Source organism: Microcebus murinus, unplaced genomic scaffold (assembly GCF_040939455.1).
Source record: "Microcebus murinus isolate Inina unplaced genomic scaffold, M.murinus_Inina_mat1.0 scaf005_hap2_Mmur4.0, whole genome shotgun sequence".
Lineage (NCBI taxonomy): Eukaryota > Metazoa > Chordata > Mammalia > Primates > Cheirogaleidae > Microcebus > Microcebus murinus.
The window spans coordinates 562,751-581,986 of NW_027438951.1; the positions used below are offsets into that span (position 1 = coordinate 562,751).

General features: G+C 39.7%; 1 protein-coding gene across 1 annotated transcript in view; it reads left to right on the top strand.

The window, feature by feature from the left end:
* Positions 1-19,236, top strand: part of F8 (coagulation factor VIII) — a 249,234-nt gene that overhangs the window by 15,837 nt on the left and 214,161 nt on the right. Inside the window, exons 2-3 of the mRNA XM_075999764.1 lie at positions 13,466-13,584; positions 17,106-17,228. Of these exons, the coding sequence (XP_075855879.1) occupies positions 13,466-13,584; positions 17,106-17,228 (242 nt within the window). The remainder of the gene's footprint in view (positions 1-13,465; positions 13,585-17,105; positions 17,229-19,236) is intronic.

The window sequence follows — 19,236 nt, forward strand, 5'->3', positions numbered from 1 at the left end:
TTTTCTCTTTGCTTTTCAGTTTTGGAAGATTCTATTGCTATTCGAACTAAGAGATTTTTTTCTTCAGCCGTGTCCAGTCTACTAATGAGCCCATCAAAGACATTTTTCATTTCTGTTATAGTGTTTTTGATCACTAACATTTCCTTTTGATTCTTTCTTAGAATTCCCATCTCTCCTCTTATAGTATATATCTGTTACCAAATGTTGTCTACCTTTTCCATTAAATCCCTTAGCACTGTGGTTCCCAACCAGGCCACAGAGCTCCAGCCCCAAGCCCCATGAAAAACTGACTTCCATGAAACTTAGGAAGGGAGGGTGGGGGGAAAGCCACACAGCAAAATTTCCTCCGTATTTACAGCCAGTCCCCATGGCTGGCATCACTACCTGAGCTCCACACTCCTGCCCCGACCCAGCCTCCATGGAAAAATTGTCTTCCATGAAACTGATTCCTGGTGCCAAAAAGGTTGAGGACTCCTGCCTTACCATATTAACCATAGCTTTAAAAGATTTCTGATCTAATACTTACAACATTACTGCTATATCTAAATCTGGTTCTGATGGTTGTTCAGTCTCTTCAAATGGTGTTTTTTGCCCTTTATTATGCCTTGTAATTTTTTTTGTTGGAAGGTGGACATGGTAGGCTCGTTAAGAGGAACTGTGGAAAATAGGCCTTTAGTAATGTAGTGGTGGTGTGGATGGAAGGGAAGCATTTTATAATCTTGTGATTAGGTATATATACATGGGGGGAACAGTGGTATAAGCTCAGGTCCAAGTCAAAAAGCCCAAGAACCATGAATTGTGATGTCCAAGGACAAGAGAATATGAATATCTCAGTTCAAACAGGGAGAGTGAATTCACCCTTCTGCCTTTTTGTTCTACTCAGGCCCTCAATAGATTGGATGATTCCCATCCCCACATTATGAAGGTGATCTTCTTTGCTCAGTCTACCATTTCAAATGCTAGTCTCTTCCAGAAACACCATCACAGGCAAAACCAGAAATAATATTTTACCATCTATCTGGGCATCCCTTAGCCTACTCAAGTTGACACACAAAATTAACCACCACATCCATGTTTACAAGCAGCATTATTCACAATAGCTAAAATGTAAAAGCAACACAAGCTTCTATTGATAGATGAATGGATAATCAAAACGTGATATAAACATACAAAAGGATATTATTTAGCATTTAAAAAGAAGGAAATTCTGACATATGTTACAACATGGATAAACCTTGAGGATATTATGCTAAGGGAAATAAGCCAGTCACAAAAAGACAAATACTATATGATTCCATTTACGTCAGGTACTTAGAGTAGTCAGAATCATACAGAGAGTAAAATAGTGGATGCCATGGGCTTGGGAAGGAGAGAGTTATTGTTTAATGCTTATATAGTTTCAGTTTTGCAAGATAGAAAGAGTTATGGCGATAGTATCACATCACAAATGTATTTATTACCACTGAACTGTACACTTAAAAATGGTTAACATGGTATATTTTATGTTTCATATATTTAACCACGATTAAAAATTGGAAAAAAAAAATCTCTGTAGGGGATTTACCAATCACTGATTTACCAATTTAGCCATTTTCACATCTACTTATATGTCTTTAAAAACCTCTCCTTTTCATATTTATTTCTAATGTGTGTTTGTGATGGTACAGTGGCATGTAGTATATAGTTTATAAGTGAATGAATGTACATCTGTGGCAGGTGAATGCTCAATTTTCATTAAATGATTGAGATTGGAGACCAGGATCTACACATGAGAGTTTCTTTTTTTTTATTTCAGCATATTATGGGGGTACAAATGTTAAGGTTATACATATTGCCCATGCCCCACCTCCCTCCTCCCACCGGCCCAACACCCGATAAATGTTATTCCGATTGTCCACTTAAGTGTTGATCCGTTAATACCAATTTGCTGGTGAGTACATGTGGTGCTTGTTTTTCCATTCTTGAGATACTTCACTTATTAGAATGGGTTCCAGCTGTACCCAGGAATATACAAGAGGTGCTATAGCACCATTGTTTCTTAAAGCTGAATAGTACTCCATGGCATACATATACCACATTTTATTAATCCACTCATGTATTTTTTTTATTTCTTTTTATTTCGGCATATTATGGGGGTACAGATTTTAAGGTTTCCATAAATGCCCATTTCCCCCCTCCCCCCAAAAGTCTGAGTCTCCATCATGACCATCCCCTACATGGTGCACATCTCACTCATCATGTATGTATATACCCGACCCCCTCCCCCCTCCCACCTGCCCAATACCCTATTATTGTAGTACCTATGTGTCCACTTAGGTGCTACTCAGTTAATACCAGTTTGCTGGAGAATATATCTGGTGCTTGTTTTTCCATTCTTGGGATACTTCACTTAGTAGTATGGGTTCCAGCTCTAACCAGGAAAATATAATATGTGCTATATCACCATTGTTTCTTAGAGCTAAATAGTACTCCATGGTATACATATACCACATTTTATTAATCCATTCTTGGATTGATGGGCACTTGGGCTGTTTCCACAGACTTACAATTATGAATTGTGCTGCTATAAAAATTCGAGTGCAGGTGTCTTTTTTGTAGAGTGTCATTGGATCATTTGGGTAGATGCCCAGCAATGGGATTGCTGGATCAAATGGTAGATTCACTTGTATCGCTTTAAGGTATCTCCATATTGCTTTCCACAGAGGTTGAACTAGTTTGCAGTCCCACCAGCAGTGTAGGAGTGTTCCCCTCTCTCCACATCCACGCCAGCATTTATTGTTTGGAGATTTTTTGATAAAGGCCATTCTCACTGGGGTTAAGTGATATCTCATTGTGGTTTTGATTTGCATTTCTCTGATGATTGGAGATGTTGAGCATTTTTTCATATGTTTGTTGGCCATTCTTCTGTCTTCTTTAGAAAAGTTTCTGTTCAATTCCTTTGCCCACTTTTTAATGGGGTTATTTGATTTTTTCTTCCTGATTTTCATGAGTTCTAAGTATATTCTGGTTATCAGTCCATTATTGGATGCGTAGGATGCAAAAATTTTCTCCCATTCTGTAGGTTGTCTGTTTACTTTCATGACTATTTCTTTGGCTGTGCAGAAACTTTGTAGTTTGATCATGTCCCATTTATTTATTTTTGTTGCTGCTGTGATTGCCTTTGGGGACTTCTTCATAAACTCTTTGCCCAGCCCGATGTCTAAGAGAATGTTTCCAACTTGTTCCTCTAGAGTTCTAATAGTTTCATATCTTAGGTTTAAGTCTGTTATCCAGCATGAGTTGATTTTTGTGAGAGGTGAAAGGTGTAGGTCCTGTTTTAGCCTTCTACAGGTGGCTATCCAGTTTTCCCAGCACCATTTATTGAAAAGGGATTCTTTTCCCCAGCGTATGTTTTTGTCTGCTTTGTCAAAGAGTAGATGGCTATATGAGGATGGTTTTATATCAGGATTCTCACATCTGTTCCACTGGTCAATATTCCTATTTTTGTGCCAATACCATATTGATTTAATTACTACAGCTTTGTAGTATAGTTTGATATCTGGCATATTAATGCCTCCCATTTTGTTTTTGTTGGCTAGAATTGCTCTTGATATTCAGGGTCTTCTTTGGTTCCATACGAAGCGTAAAATTATTTTTTCTATATCTGTGAAGAATGCTGATGGGATTTTAATAGGTATTGCATTGCATCTGTAGATCAGTTTGGGTAGTATAGACATTTTGATGATATTGAGTCTGCCGATCCACGAGCATGGTATGGATTTCCATCTATTTACAGCCTCTGCTATTTCCTTCCTCAGTGTTTCATATATCTCCCTGTAGAGGTCTTTTACGTCCTTGGTTAAGTATATTGCTAGGTACTTTAATTTCTTTGTTGCTATTGTGAAGGGAATTGAGTCTTTGATTTGGTTCTCAATTAGATTGTTGTTGGCGGATATGAATGCCTCTGATTTCCGTGTATTGATTTTGTATCCTAAGACGTTACTAAATTCATTGATCAGTTCCAGGAGTTTCTTGGTTGAATATTTGGGGTTTTCTAGATAAAATATCATATCATCAGCAAACAGTGAAAGTTTGATCTCTTCTGCCCCTATTTGGATACCTTTGATTCCATTTTCCTGTCTGATTGCTGTAGCCAAGACTTCCAGCACTATGTTGAACAGAAGTGGAGATAGGGGGCAGCCTTGTCTGGTTCCAGTTCTAAGTGGGAACGATTTCAATTTTTCCCCATTCAGTATGATGTTGGCTATGGGTCTGTCATATATGGCTTGAATCATTTTTAGGTATGTCCCTTCTATGCCTATTTTCTTAAGTGTTCGTATCATGAAAGGGTGTTGAATTTTGTCAAAAGCTTTTTCTGCATCTATTGAAAGAATCATGTGGTCTTTGTTTTTGCTTCTGTTTATGTGGTGAATTGCATTTATAGATTTACTTACGTTGAACCATCCCTGCATCCCTGGGATGAAGCCCACTTGGTCGTGGTGGATTATTTTTTTGATAAGTGTCTGGATTTGGTTAGCTAAGATTTTGTTGAAAAATTTTGCATCTATATTCATTAGGGATATTGGTCTGTAGTTTTCTTTTTTTGTTGCATCCTCTCCTGGTTATGGTATCAGAGTAATATTCGCTTCATAAAAGGTGTCGGGGAGGTTTTCAGTCTTTTCAATGTTGTGGAATAGTTTCTGCAAGATAGGTACTAGTTCTTCTTTGTAAGTGTGGTAAAATTCAGGTGTAAAGCCATCTGGACCGGGACTTTTCTTTTTAGGGAGATTTTTAATTGCTGTTTCTATTTCAGCTGTTGAGATTGGTCTGTTCAGGGAATCTATTTCTTCCTGGTTGAGCCTAGGGAGCCTGTGTGTTTCTAGAAATTTGTCCATTTCCTCCACATTTTCCAGTTTGTGTGCATAAAGATTTTTGTAGTATTCATAAATTGTATCTTGTATCTCTTTGGGATCAGTTGTGATATCTCCTTTTTTGTTCCTGATGGAGCCTATTAGAGATTTCTCTTTTCTGCTTTTCGTTAGCTTAGCCAATGGTGTGTCAATTTTATTTATTTTTTCAAAGAACCAAATTTTGTTTTATTAATCTCCTGAATAGTTTCCCTGTTTTCAATTTCGTTTAATTCTGATTTGATCTTGTTAATTTCACTTCTTCTGCTGGGTTTGGGGTTGGTCCACTCTTCTTTTTTCAGCTCTTTGAGTCATTTCATTAGATTGTCTGTTTGTGATCTTCTTGTCTTTTGGTTATAGGCATTTATGGAGATAAACTTTCTTCTCAGAACTGCTTTAGCTGTGTCCCAGAGGAGTTGATAACTTGTCTCTCCATTATCGTTTTCTTCATAGAATTTTTTTTTATTTCCGTCTTGATTTCTTCATTTATGAAGTAATCATTTAGTAGGAGGTTGTTTAATTTCCACGTTTTTGTGTAGAAATGTGAGTTTCTGTAAGGGTTGATTTCTACGTTTATTCCACTTTGACTGAGAAGGTGCATGGTATGATTTCTATTTTTTTAAATTTCTTGAGATTTACTGTGTGTCCTAGGATATGGTCAATCTTAGAGAATGTCCCATGAGCTGATGAGAAGAACGTATATTCAGTGGATTTTGGGTAGAATGTTCTGTAAATGTCAGTCAGACCCAATTGTTCTAGAGTTTTGTTTAAGTCCATTATTTATTTATGAATTTCCTTTTGGAGGATCTGTCTCGTGCCGTCATTGGGGTGTTGAAATCTCCGTTGATTATGGAGTTGCTATTAATCCATATGCTTAGCTCCAGTAAGGTTTGCTTTATGAATCTGGGTGCACCTAAGTTGGGTGCATATATATTTAAAATTGTTATCTCTTCTGGTTGTACTGTGCCCTTCACCATTATATAATGACCCTCTTTGTCTTTCACTACTTTTGTTGGTTTAAAAACTAAATCATCTGAAATTAGAACTGCCACACCAGCCTTCTTTTGGTTTCTATTTGTTAGGAATATTGATATCCACCCTTTTATTTTTAGTCTATATGCATCCTTGCAGGTTAGATGTGTTTCCTGAAGACAGCATATACTTGGCCTGTATTTTCTTATCCATTCAGCCAGCCTATATCTCTTGAGTGGAGAGTTTAAGCCATTCACATATATTGAGAGAACTGATAGGTAAGTTAGATTACTGATCATTCTGTTGGGTTGGATGTTGTTGCTATGATTTCTGTCTTGAGCCATTGTAATATCTGGCCTTTAATATCTTTGGGTTTTGGTTATTCTTATATTCGTGGGTTATTATTATGGTGTTCCGTGCGTAACGCTGTTTTAAGTACTTCTTGTAGGGCTGGTCTTGTCTTGGTGAATTCTCTGAGCCTTTGCTTGTCTGAGAATGTTTTTATTTCTCCTTCATATATGAAGCTTAGTTATGCAGGGAATAATATTCTAGGCTGGCATTGTTTTGTTTCAAAAGAGTGAGAATGGGTCCCCAGTCTCTCCTTGCTTGTAAAGTCTCATTAGAGAAGTCTGATGTTATTCGAATTGGCTTTCCCTTGTATGTTACTTGCTTCTTTTGTCTTACAGCTCTTAGAAGGGCCTCTTTAGTTCATACTTTGGTCAGTCTGATGACTGCATGTCGTGACGTCTTCCTGTTTGCATTGAATCTTCCAGGGGTCCTCTGAGCTTCTTGAACTTGTATATCAAGATTTTGAGCAAGGCCTGGGAAATTTTCCTCTATTATATCTTCAAACAGCTTGTCTAACCCTTGAGTGTTGTCTTCCTCCGCTTCTGGTAAGCCTATGACCCTCACATTAGGTTTCTTCACATAATCCCACAGCTCTTGTAGGCTTTGCTCTTTTCTCTTGTTTCTCTGCTCTATTTCTGTGACTGATTTATTTAATTGGAGGGTGTTATCTTCAAGCTCTGAGATTCTTTCTTCTGTTTGATCTACCCTGTTCTTGAGACTTTCCACTGTATTTTGTAGTTCCCTGAATTGATTCTTCATTTCCAGGAGTTCGGTTACACTTTTCTTCATTGTGTCTATTTCTTTTCCCCTATCCTGGAGGCTTTTTGTGGTTTCTTTGTGTTGGTTATTGAGTTGTTGTTGCAGCTGGGTGAGTGTTCTTATGATCCACATACGAAATTCCTCTTCTGTCATATTGGTTGCCTGATTTTGGTTGGTGTCCGTTTTTAGGGGGCTGGTGCTCCTCTTTGGGGGTGTGTTTTCCGTTTGGTTCTTCATATTTCCTGAGTTCTTTCGCTGATTTCTTCCCATGTCGATCAGTTGTTGTTTCTTTCCTTAAGTTATTGTTTGGGTATTCACACACCTTGTTTAGTTTCTGAGGTGTTAGGTGGTGTCTGGGGGGTGAAATTGGACCACTCCCTGTATATTGAGTCAGTGGGTGCCATGGAAAGGCTGTGCAAGATGCCGTCCCTGTCAGTAGGTGGCGTTTGCTTGGAGGAACAGGCTACGCTGTTGATTTTGTGTCCTGTTATCAGCTCTTGTTCTGGACGGAGCTGGGTTGGGTAAGCCTGCCCTCAGGCTGTTAGCAGGGGTCAAAGTTTCGTTCTCTGCTTCCAGGGAAAGCTGTCAGGGCTGGGCTAGAATGGTCCCGCTCAGCCAGAAAGTCTGGGTGTGGAGGTGGGGCTGTCTGAGACCCGCAGTCTGGAGCGGGCCTTGCTTCTTTCCACCCTCCCCAACTCGGCAGCTACTCCTGGGCCTCTGCCAGCAGGCCAGACCACAAGCCACCAGGCCTTCCGGGACTGTGATGTCGGTGGGGAGGTTCCATGCACAGGAACGCCACCTGGGTTGTGCGCACGGCCTCCTCCTAGGAGGAGGGTTGCCCTCTAGGATGCTGATCCGCCCCTGGGGGCACACACACCTCAGTAGGCTGTTCACGTATATCCCTTCTTTGTCCCGGACAATGCTAGCCCTCGGTGCAGGGGATCTGGTCTGCAGGTCCGACCTCTGGGTCCCAGAGTTCAAACTCTATCCCCACCAGGGAGAGGATTTCCGGTCCCAATTCACCCACAGGGAGCCCAAGCTGGGTCTATGTCTCTCAGCCTCTGATCGGCACCGTTCTCCTGGGAACACCGTGCCAGCAGCACCTGGGAGGGTGGGCGGGTAGGGAGCTCACAGTCTGAGTTCCCCTGAGTCAGCTGTAGGGTCCTAAACGGGAAGGTCCCATTCCCTGGTGGTGCCTCTGGCTGGTGGCTGTATTGTCTCTCTGGGCCGCCACGGGTAGGGTCGGCGGAGGGGAGGAGGAGGCAATATGGCGCCTGCCGCACGGCTCGGGTCTGTGCACATGGAGGTGCCCGGAGGAAGTTGGGAACCTGGTGCCACGTCTGCTACAGGCTCACCGCTGGATGGCGGTGGCGGTCTCTGGGCTGGTGTCCGCAGGTCTCTCCACCCGCTGGGGAGCCCACCAGCAGTCCCAAATGCAGGGCAGGGGAAACAGCAAATCCATCTACCCTTGCCGCTGGTCTCCAGGCTGCTCCAGTGGTCTCAGCCTCTGGTTCTCCTCCACAGCCTCCTCCCGTGGAGTCTCCCAGGGTCTCAGGTACCCCTCCTTCCCGCCCTCATTTGCTATATGCTCGTCTTCTTGCTTCTTTCCTCTAATTTCTGCTAGAATCTGTGTTTTCTGCAGAGACACTCTGTCTGACGGTTTTATTCGTCCGCCATCTTGCTCAATCCACTCATGTATTGATGGGCACGTGGATTGTTTCCACAACTTTGGGTTGTGAATTGTGCTGCTATAAACATTTGAGTGCAGGTGTCTTTTTCATAAAGTGACTTTTGATTTTTTGGGTAGATGTCCAGTAGTGGAATTGCTGGATCAAATGGTAGATCTACTTGTATCGCTTTAAGGTATCTCCATATTGCTTTCCACAGAGGCTGAACCAGTTTGCAGTCCCACCAGCAGTGTAGGAGTGTTCCTATCTCTCTGCATCTATGCCAACATTTATTGTTTGGGGACTTTTTGATAACGGCCATTCTTAGTGGAGATAAGTGATATCACATTGCAGTTTTGATTTGCATTTCCCTGATGATTAGAGATGTTGAGCACTTTTTCATATTTTTATTGGCCTTTATTCTGTCTTCTTTTGAAAAATTTCTGTTCATGTCCTTTGCCAACTTTTTGATAGGGTTTTTTGATTTTTTCTTGCTGATTTTCCTGAGTTCTAAATAGATTCTAGTTATCAGCTGTTTGTCGGATGTGTAGCTTGTGAAAATTTTCTCCCATTCTGTGGGTTGTCTGTTTGCTCTCTTGACAGTTTCTTTGGCTGTGCGGAAGCTTTTAAAATTGATCAGGTCCCATTTGTTTATTTTTGTTGCTGCTGTGATTGCCTCTGGGGTCTTCCTCGTAAATTCTTTACCTAGGCCGATGTCTAGGAGAGTATTTCCAATGTTTTCCTCTAGAATTCTAATAATTTCACACATAATGTAAAAGTCTGTTACCCAGCGTGACTTGATTTTTGTGAGAGGTGAAAGGTGTGGGTCTTGTTTCAGTCTTCTACAGGTGGCTATCCAGTTTTCCCTGCACCATTTATTGAATAAAGATTCTTTTCCCCAGTGTATGTATTTCTCTGCTTTGTCAAAGATCAGTTGGCTATATGAGGATGGTTTTATATCTGGGTTCTCTGTTCTGTTCCACTGGTCAATGTCCCTCTTCTTGTGCCAGTAAAAAGCTTTTTTAATGACTATAGCCTGGTAGTATAGTTTGAAGTCAGATTGTAAGTAAGTAAATTGATACCTCCTATTTTGTTTTTATTGCCTAGGATTGATTTTGCTATATGGGGTCTTCTCTGGCTCCATATGAAGCCTAAAATTATTTTTTCTATATCTGTGAAAAATGGTGATGGTATTTTGATAGGGGTTGCATTGACTATGTAGGTCACTTTGGGTAGTATAGACATTTTAACAATGTTGATTCTGCCGACCCATGAGCATGGTATATTCTTCCATCTGTTTACGTCCTCTGCTATTTCTTTCTTCAGTGTTTCATAGTTCTCCCTGTAGAGGTCTTTTACCTCCTTAGTTAAATATATTCCAAGGTACTTTATTTTCTGTGTTGCTATTTTGAAGGGAATTGTGTCTTTAATTTGGTTCTCAGTTTGACTGTTGTTGGCATATATGAATGCCTCTGATTTCTGTGTATTGATTTTGTATCCTGAAACTTTAGCAAATTCATTTATCAATTCAAGGAGTCTCTTGGTTGAATTCTTGTGGTTTTCTAGGTATAATATCATGTCTTCAGCGAAGAGTGAGAGTTTGATCTCTTCTGCTCCCATTTGGACGCCCTTAATTCCGCTCTCTTGTCTGACTGCTGTAGCAAGGATGTCCAGCACTATGTTGAGTAGAAGTGGAGATAGTAGGCAACCATGTCTTGTTCCAGTTCTAACTGGGAATGCTTTCAATTTTCCCCATTCAGTATGGTATTGGCTGTGGGTTTGTTATTTATGGCTTGTATCATTTTTAGGTAAGCCCCATCTATGCCTATTTTGTTGAGCATTCTTATTATAAAAGGGTGTTGAATTTTGTCAAATGCTTTCTCTGCATCTATTGAGAGGATCTTATGGTCTTTATTTTTGCTTCTGTTTATATGGTGAATTACATTTATAGATTTGAGTATGTTGAACCATCCCTGCATCCCTGGGATAAAGCCCACTTGGTTGTGATAGATTATTTTCTTGACAAGCATCTGGATTCAATTGACTAGGATTTTGTTGAGAAATTTTGCATCTATATTCATAAGGGATATTTGTCTGTAGTTTTCTTTTTTTGGTGCATCCTTTCCTGGTTTTGGTATCAGGCTTATGTTCGCTTCATAAAATGTATTGGGGATGATTCCAACTTTCTCAATGTTGTGGAATAATTTCTACAAGATAGGCACCAGTTCTTCTTTGTAGGTGTGGTAAAATTTTGATGTGAAACCATCTGGTCCAGGACTTTTCTTTTTAGGAAGGTTTTTTTTATTGCTGTTTCAATTTCAGTACTTGCTATTGGTCTGTTCAGGAATTCTGTTTCTTCCTGGTGGAGCCTAGGGAGGCTGTGTGTTTCTAAGAAATTGTCTATTTCCTCCACATTTTCCAGTTTGTGCGCATAGAGGTTTCTGTAGAATTCATAAATTATATCTTGTAACTCCGTGGCATCCGTTGTAATTTCTCCTTTATTGTTCCTGACGGAGCTTATTAGAGACTTTTCTTGTCTGCTTTTCGTTAGTCTAGCCAAAAGTGTGTCAATTTTGTTTATTTTTTTCAAAGAACCAACTTTTTGTTTTATTAATCATCCGTGTGGTTTCCCTGTTGTCAATATCATTTAGTTCTGATTTGATCTTAATAATTTCACTTCTGCTGCATTTGGGGTCGGTCTGTTCTTCTTTTTCCAGCTCTTTGAGACGATTCATGAGGTTGTCTATTTGTGATCTTTTCGACTTTTGGATATAGGCATTTATGGAAATAAAGTTTCCTCTCAGGACTGCTTTAGCTATGTCCCACAGGTTTTGGTAACTTGTGTCACCTTTGTCATGTAGTTAAAAGAACCTTTTGATTTCTACTTGATTTCCTCATTTATGAAGTGATCATTGAGCAGAAGGTTGTTTAGTTTCCATGACTTTGTGTAGAAATGAGAACTCCTGTTAGGATTGATTTCTACTTTTATTCCATTGTGGTCTGAAAAGGTACATGGTATAATTTCTATTTTTTTTAATTGTTTGAGATGTGTTTTGTTTCCTAGGATATGGTCAATCTTAGAGAATGACCCATGAGCTGATGAGAAGAACGTATATTTAGTGGTTTTGGGGTAGAATGTCCTGTAAATGTCAGTCAGGCCCATTAGTTCTGGAGTTCTGTTTAAACCCATTATTTCTTTGTTGATTTTCTGTTTGCAGGATCTCTTCTGTGCCGTCAGTGGGGTGTTAAAGTCTCTGACTATTATACACATGAAAGTTTCTGATTCAGTAGCTGATCCATTAATAAATGGCTAATTGGGAGTATCTGACTGTAGATGGGAATGAGCATTAATTCCCAGGTTGCTGCTGTGCAAAAATAAAAATCTTCTGTGATATTCCTGGTATCCCTAAGGAGGGAAGTATAATTTTAGGCACATACTGACAAAATATGAATACAATATACTTAAGTGAAAGTTACAGTTTGTCTTAGAGATGAAATTGAAGGATGCAGTAGATATTGCTTTGACAGGGCTTTTTGGCTAATGCAGTGTACGGGTATTGATTTTATGATTTATCTTATCATCTGGCATCTAACATATCAGTTGACTTGTGAAAACAGGGTTTTGGTTTGATTTATGTTAGAAATTCATATATTTAGGCTGATGCAAAAGTAATAGTTTTGGACAGTAAATTTTAAATCATTATAACTAGGCTCAAACACATCTTTATTAATCAAAATAAGAACCATTACAGTCAACACATTTTTTGCCAATGAGAAATAAGTTAGTTTATTCCTGTAGTGTAAAAATATGTGCTTCAGGATATGACAAACTCTTGGAAAGCATTTTCTGCATCTTGCTGGTTGTGGAAGCGTTTTCCTGCAAAATGTTGTTGAGATGCTTGAAGAAGTGGTAGTCAGTTGGTTGGCGAGAGGTCAGGTGAATGTGGCAGATGAAGCAAAACTTTGTAGCCCAATTCATTCAACTTTTGAAGCATTGGTTGTGCAACATGAGGTTCGGCGTTGTTATGGAGAAGAACTGGGCCCTTTCTGTTGACCAATGCCGGCTGTAGGCATTGCAGTTTTCAGTGCATCTAATCCATTTGTTGAGCATATTTCTCAGATGGAATGGTTTCACCAGGATTCAGAAAGCTGCAGTGGATCAGACTGGCATCAGACCACCAAACAGTGACCATGACCTTTTTGTGATGCAAGTTTGGCTTTGGGAAGTGCTTTGGAGCTTCTTCTCGGTCCAGCCACTGAGCTGGTCGTCACCAGTTGTTGGTTGTCATAAAAAAATCCACTTTTCTTAGCACATCATAATCCGATTGAGAAATGGTTCATTGTTGCATACAATAAGAGAAGATGACATTTCATAAACAATTTTTTTTGATTTTCGGTCGGCTCATGAGGCACCCACGTATCGAGCTTTTTCACCTTTCCATTTTGCTTCGAATGCCAAACAACCATAGAATGGCTGATGTTGAGTTATTTGCATAGTTGTAAGAGGATCAGGTTTGATGATTTCTCTCTATTGGTCATTGTCAACTTCCTATGACTGGCCACTGCACTCCTCATTTTCAAGGCTCTGGCTCTTTTGCAAAACTTCTTGAACCACCACTGCACTATACATCGATTAGCAGTTCCTGGGCCAAATGCGTTGTTGATGTTGCAAGATGTCTCTGATGGACTCATTTTGAACTCAAATAAGAAAATCTCTCGAATTTGCTTAACAGTAGAGGAGAGTGGGATGAAAGCATTACTTACAGCTGCTTTATGAAGTGGGTTCAAAGAAGAGTCCACAAAAATGAATTATTTTTTCCTTTCTTCACACAGATCTCCTACAGTACCAAGATATTTTCCATTCAACACCTCAATCACGTACAAAAAGACTGTGTTTGTAGAGTTCATGGATCACCTTTTCAACATTGCCAAACCCAAGCCACCCTGGATGGGTAATGAAAACAATGTTAAATGCTAATTATCAAACTGAGTATCTTATTTCGTAGCAAGGATTCTCCAGTCTTGAGGCTGAAATTAAAGAGGGCAGCTGCCAAAGGGAAATATGCTGGATTTTGTCAGTCTTTCTGCTGAGCCCTCCTCCTCTGCTTGGCCTCTAGGTGTTAGAGAACCCCAGGGCTTGGTCCTGGGTTCATTTTCTTTTCTCTCTCTTTAATCCCTAGGTTATCTTATCTAGTCTCATAGCTTTAAAATACCATCTATATGCCATTAACTCTCAAATTTATATCTTCAGTTCAGCCCTATCCCTTAATGCTGTTTACTTCCACTTAGATGTGAAGTATGTAACAAAATGTTAACATGGTATATTTCCTGTCTTAGGATGGTTGCTGAGAATTATAGGCGACAAGGATCCCCCCATTCTAAAGAGACATATCAGCCCATCTATTCAGGACTTGTTGAGATAGTGGTCCCAAATTGATTCTGTAACCCTTAACCTATGATTCACCTCTAGCCTGTATAAAAGAAGGCTAAGCACTTAGGAAAGGGTTTAGATTTTTATATTTCTTTGGAGAGCATTTTTGGTGTTATATATGTCCCCTACACCATAAGGTGAGGGAGGCCTCTCACTCATGTTAAGATGTTAAGATATAATGAGAATCACTTAAAAGTATTGTACTGGCCGGGCGCTGTGGCTCACGCCTGTAATCCTAGCTCTTGGGAGGCCGAGGCGGGCGGATTGCTCAAGGTCAGGAGTTCAAAACCAGCCTGAGCAAGAGCGAGACCCCGTCTCTACTATAAATAGAAAGAAATTAATTGGCCAACTTATATATATATAAAAAAAAATTAGCCGGGCATGGTGGCGCATGCCTGTAGTCCCAGCTACTCGGGAGGCTGAGGCAGAAGGATCGCTCGAGCCCAGGAGTTTGAGGTTGCTGTGAGCTAGGCTGATGCCATGGCACTCACTCTAGCCTGGGCAACAAAGCGAGACTCTGTCTCAAAAAAAAAAAAAAAAAAAAAAAAAAGTATTGTAAAATATCTACTTTAGGCCAGGCACTGTGGCTCGCGCCTGTAATCCTAGCACTTTGGGAGGCTGACATGGGAGGATTGCTTGAGCTCAGAAGTTCGAGACCAGCCTAAGCAAGAGTGAGACTCCATCTCTACTATAAATAAAAAGAAATTAGCCAAACAACTAAAAATAGAAAAAATTAGCCAGGTACAGTGGCGTGTGCCTGTAGTCCCAGCTACTCGGGAGGCTGAGGCAGGAGGATCACTTGAGCCCAGGAGTTTGAGGTTGCTGTGAGCTAGGCTGACGCCATGGCACTCTAGCCCAGGCAACAGAGTGAGACTCTGTCTCAAAAAAATAAATAAATAAAAGATATAATGAGAATCACTTAGAAGACTAGATGGAGGACCTCTGTAACTTGAGAGAACTGACTAGTACCTGGGTTTTACCTGGAAAAACTTTCAAGGCCAGAGGCTAGGGGGAAATTCTGACTGCATAGCAGGGAAAGTGGGCTACAGTGGAAGCTAACCTCACTGCCGCTGTTAGGTAAGAGGCCAGGAAGGTCACATGACATGACTTGTCTTAAGACTCTCTCTGAGAGGTCTTCCTGCTGGACTTAGCTAACCCCAAAAGAAAATGTCTATGTGGATTGTACTGCCAGAGCAAAAACTGAGATGAGAAATACAAGTGATCAGCTAGAGAAGGCATATCCCTTGCCCAGGACAGGTGCAGTGGGGTGTCTTCATATCTGGAGAGAGATGGTCTCCAAAGAACTCATGTAAGTTCTTTAAGAAAGAAAGAACCACTATTTTGGCATGTGACACATCCAGAGAGTACTAATGCCATATTACCACTGCTTCTTCCAAGAAAGACTGCCATTGTGCCTCTTTTTCCACCCTCACCCTCTTTCCACTTGCTCCTACTTTAGAGGGTGCAGAGGAAGTGAGTCAGGGAGGAAGATTAGGAAAAGAAGGTGAGAAAGCAGTGTCATAACTTAGCTGGAGGAGGGAGGGGACTTTAAATTTCACAGGACATCAAAAGTTTGATATTAGATTGGACTGGGCTTGTTAGAATGTAAAAATGATACTATTTGTTAATTACTGAAGGTTATTGGAAACAATTTGGGATTGGCCAAAGTACAAGAAAGGGAGATTTCACATAATCAATTAAAAACAGTGGTCTGGCAAGGCACAGTGGCTCACACCTGTAATCCTAGCACTTCCAGATGCCGAGGCGGGAGGATCCCTGAGGTCAGGAGTTCAAGACCAGGCTGAGCAACATGGTGAGATCTCATCTCTACAAAAAATAATAATAATAATAAAAATTAGCTGGGCATGGTGGTATGCACCTGTAGTCCAAGCTACTGGGGAGGCTGAGGCAAGAGGATCACTTGAGTCCAGGAATTTGAGGTTACAGTGAGCTATGATGACACCACTACATGTTAGTCTGGGTGACATAGCAAGACCCTGACTCAAAAACAAACAAACAAACAAACAAACAAAAACAGTAGTCTAAGAAAAATAAAGCTATTTCATGTTTTCATCCCACTGTATCCAGTTCATTCAATAAACTGTTTACAGTCATCTTATATTTAATATATCCATAAAACAGAGCTATTAATTTTCCTCTTGTTTTCTATGTCATGGCCCAACTAACAACTACCCACTTTCATAAGCCAAAATCATAGGAGTCATATTTGACTTCTTTCTCTTTTTTTCTATCTCCAATATCCAATCTATCAGCAAGTCCTGTTGATTGTTCCTCCAAAACAAATTCCAAATCTTCTTCTTTTACTTCTTGTAAGATCCAAATTCATCCAAACTCCTGTGGCCTACATGGTCTTGTATGTTATGCTCCCTGCCTAATAACAAAAAATAACTTTAGTTTCCATTATTATCCTTCTCATTCACTTTGCTTCAGCCACATTTTACTCAACTATGTCAAGCTTATTCATGCCTCAGGTCTTTTACTTTTGTTTCATCTGCTTTGGATGCTCTTCCACTACATCTTTGCAAATCTTGCTTCTTTTTCATTAGTCAGATCTCTGCTTAAATGCCACCTCCTCAGAGAGGACCTTCCTGAACACTATATTTAAAGTATCCTCTACCTCCTGCCTCATCATTTTCTAGCACACCATCATCTTTTATAGCATTTATAATAACTTGAAATTTTCTTATTTATTTCTTTATGTGCTTAATGTCTCTAGAATGTGATCTCCATGATCTGTTTTGCTTACTATGGTATTTTCAGTGTGTAGACAGTTCCTGGATTATAGTAAGAACTCAAATAGGAACTCCAATATTAGTTGAGTGAATGCATGCATTGAATGAATTGCCATAAATCTTTCCTTAGAACAACCATGAGGCTGAGCTGGTATTGGCAGCAAGCATATACAACTTTTTTATCAATAATCACAGGAGCATGCTTCTCTTTGACCATCACTTTTGTAATAATAGGTTTTCTGGAGTGCTATCCTCCAAGTAATCTTTGGGGGACATCTCATTGCTGCAGGTCTACTGGGTCCTACCATCCAGGCTGAGGTTTATGACACAGTGGTCATAACACTTAAGAACATGGCTTCTCATCCTGTCAGTCTTCATGCTATTGGTGTATCCTACTGGAAAGCATCTGAGGGTGAGTCAAGTGCCATCCTATTGTCCTGTTATCCTAGGAAATGGAACAGTGAGGTGTGTGTGCTTGGTGATGATGGCACATCTGGTATTGGATCCATTTTCTTAAATATAAACTTACTGAAAGATAATAATAACAACAATAATAATGACTAACGTGTATAGGGTTCAAGGTCAAACAACTAGTACGTAGTGGGATCCAGGACTCATACCTAGTCCCATCTAACTCTAGAATTTGTCCTCTGAATCACTGTGCTACAGTGTGTGGATTCATATAAATAATGTTTAATTTCACTCATGTGACTGAAAAGTTTCATGGAGTCAATCAAGTATGGCTGGATCGAAGGATTTAAATGATGCCCTCAGCATTGATAGAGTATTTAAAATTATTTCACCTGTTTCTTTTTACTTTTCTTATTGTGACTACTAGAAAATTTGAAATTATACATGAGGTTCACATTATATTTTTATTGCACAAAACTCATCTGTATACTTCCAACGAAATGTTGTTTGGCATATACTGAAGCTGCTGCTTCTGATAGAGTGGCTCATCTAAGATTTGGTTGGCCAAGTTCTTCTGCCCAAGTAAAACTCAGCCCATTCCTGCAAAACCTCCAACAACCCACCCACCACCTTAGTCTTAGGAAAAAGAATGTTCTTTTCCTAAAGAAATATTTCAAACAAAGAAAGGTACAGAATATAATATAGCAAACAAACATGTACCTATCACTTCACTTTGTCATATCTTACCAATTTGTCATTTTTGCTTAATTTATTTTAAGAAACAATATACATACAGCTGAAGCTCCTTCTGTACCCCCCCCACAATTACCTCCCTCCCTATCTAAAAGTATTCACTATCCAGAATTTGATACTAACCCACAGTCATACAGACATCCTAACCACATACTCAATCCTCAAGTTCCAATACTATTTCCTACTTAAAAGAACCATGGCTTCTTGGAGAAATGGCTAATTCTAGTTCTGAGACAGGGAAATCATAAGATGATCTGGAAAAAAAAAAACTGTTGAGTTAGAAAATGAGAAAGTGTTCCAAGAGTTATGGGAACAAGTCAGAAGGACATAGTAACTTGTACAAAAGGCTCTCATTAGCCAATTTCAGAGCAATTGAGCATTGAAAAAACAATGATCACATTTTTAAACAATCCTTATATTATAGAGATACATATTGAAATACTCGCAAATAAAATGGCAAATGATTGATGTAGAATTGGACATTTATATAGTGCCAAAATAACATCTCAGAGATTTTTTTCTGATTGAAGGTGGCAAATGTTAACTTCACAATGGAGGTATCATGCTAATCCAGGGGTCGATTTTAGTGTCACTAACGATGGGATGGCCAGATATTATCTGCCCCTGATATGGCACAATATGAGGTACTCAGCATCACCTTTGATATATTTTAACCAAAAAATTGTTTAACTTGAGTCTAATAAGGACTTAGGTCTAAATTCCAGTTTATGGGATATATAGGGGATAGAGGAACAAGCTAAATGACCCCATAAATAAAATAAAAAATGTGGGATATTCTATGGGACTAGAAGCCAAATTTCTTTCAGCAAATGAATGTCATAAGAAAGGGACTACTCCAGACTAAAAGAGATTGTGGACCTAAACAACTAGATATTATGTGCTCTGGTTTGGACAAATTAGCTATAAAGGATGTCTTTGAGGCAATTAAGACAAATTGAATATTGCCTTGATATTAGGTGATATTAAGAAATTATTGTTAATTTTATTAGGTGTGCTAGTGTCATTTTGTTTATGTAGTAAAATATTTTTATTTTTATTTTTTTTTTTGAGACAGAGTCTCACTTTGTTGCCAGGCTAGAGTGAGTGCCGTGGCGTCAGCCTAGCTCACAGCAACCTCAAACTCCCGGGCTCAAGTGATCCTCCTGCCTCAGCCTCCCTAGTAGCTGGGACTACAGGCATGCACCACCATGCCCGGCTAATTTTTTCTATGTATGTTAGTTGGTCAATTAATTTCT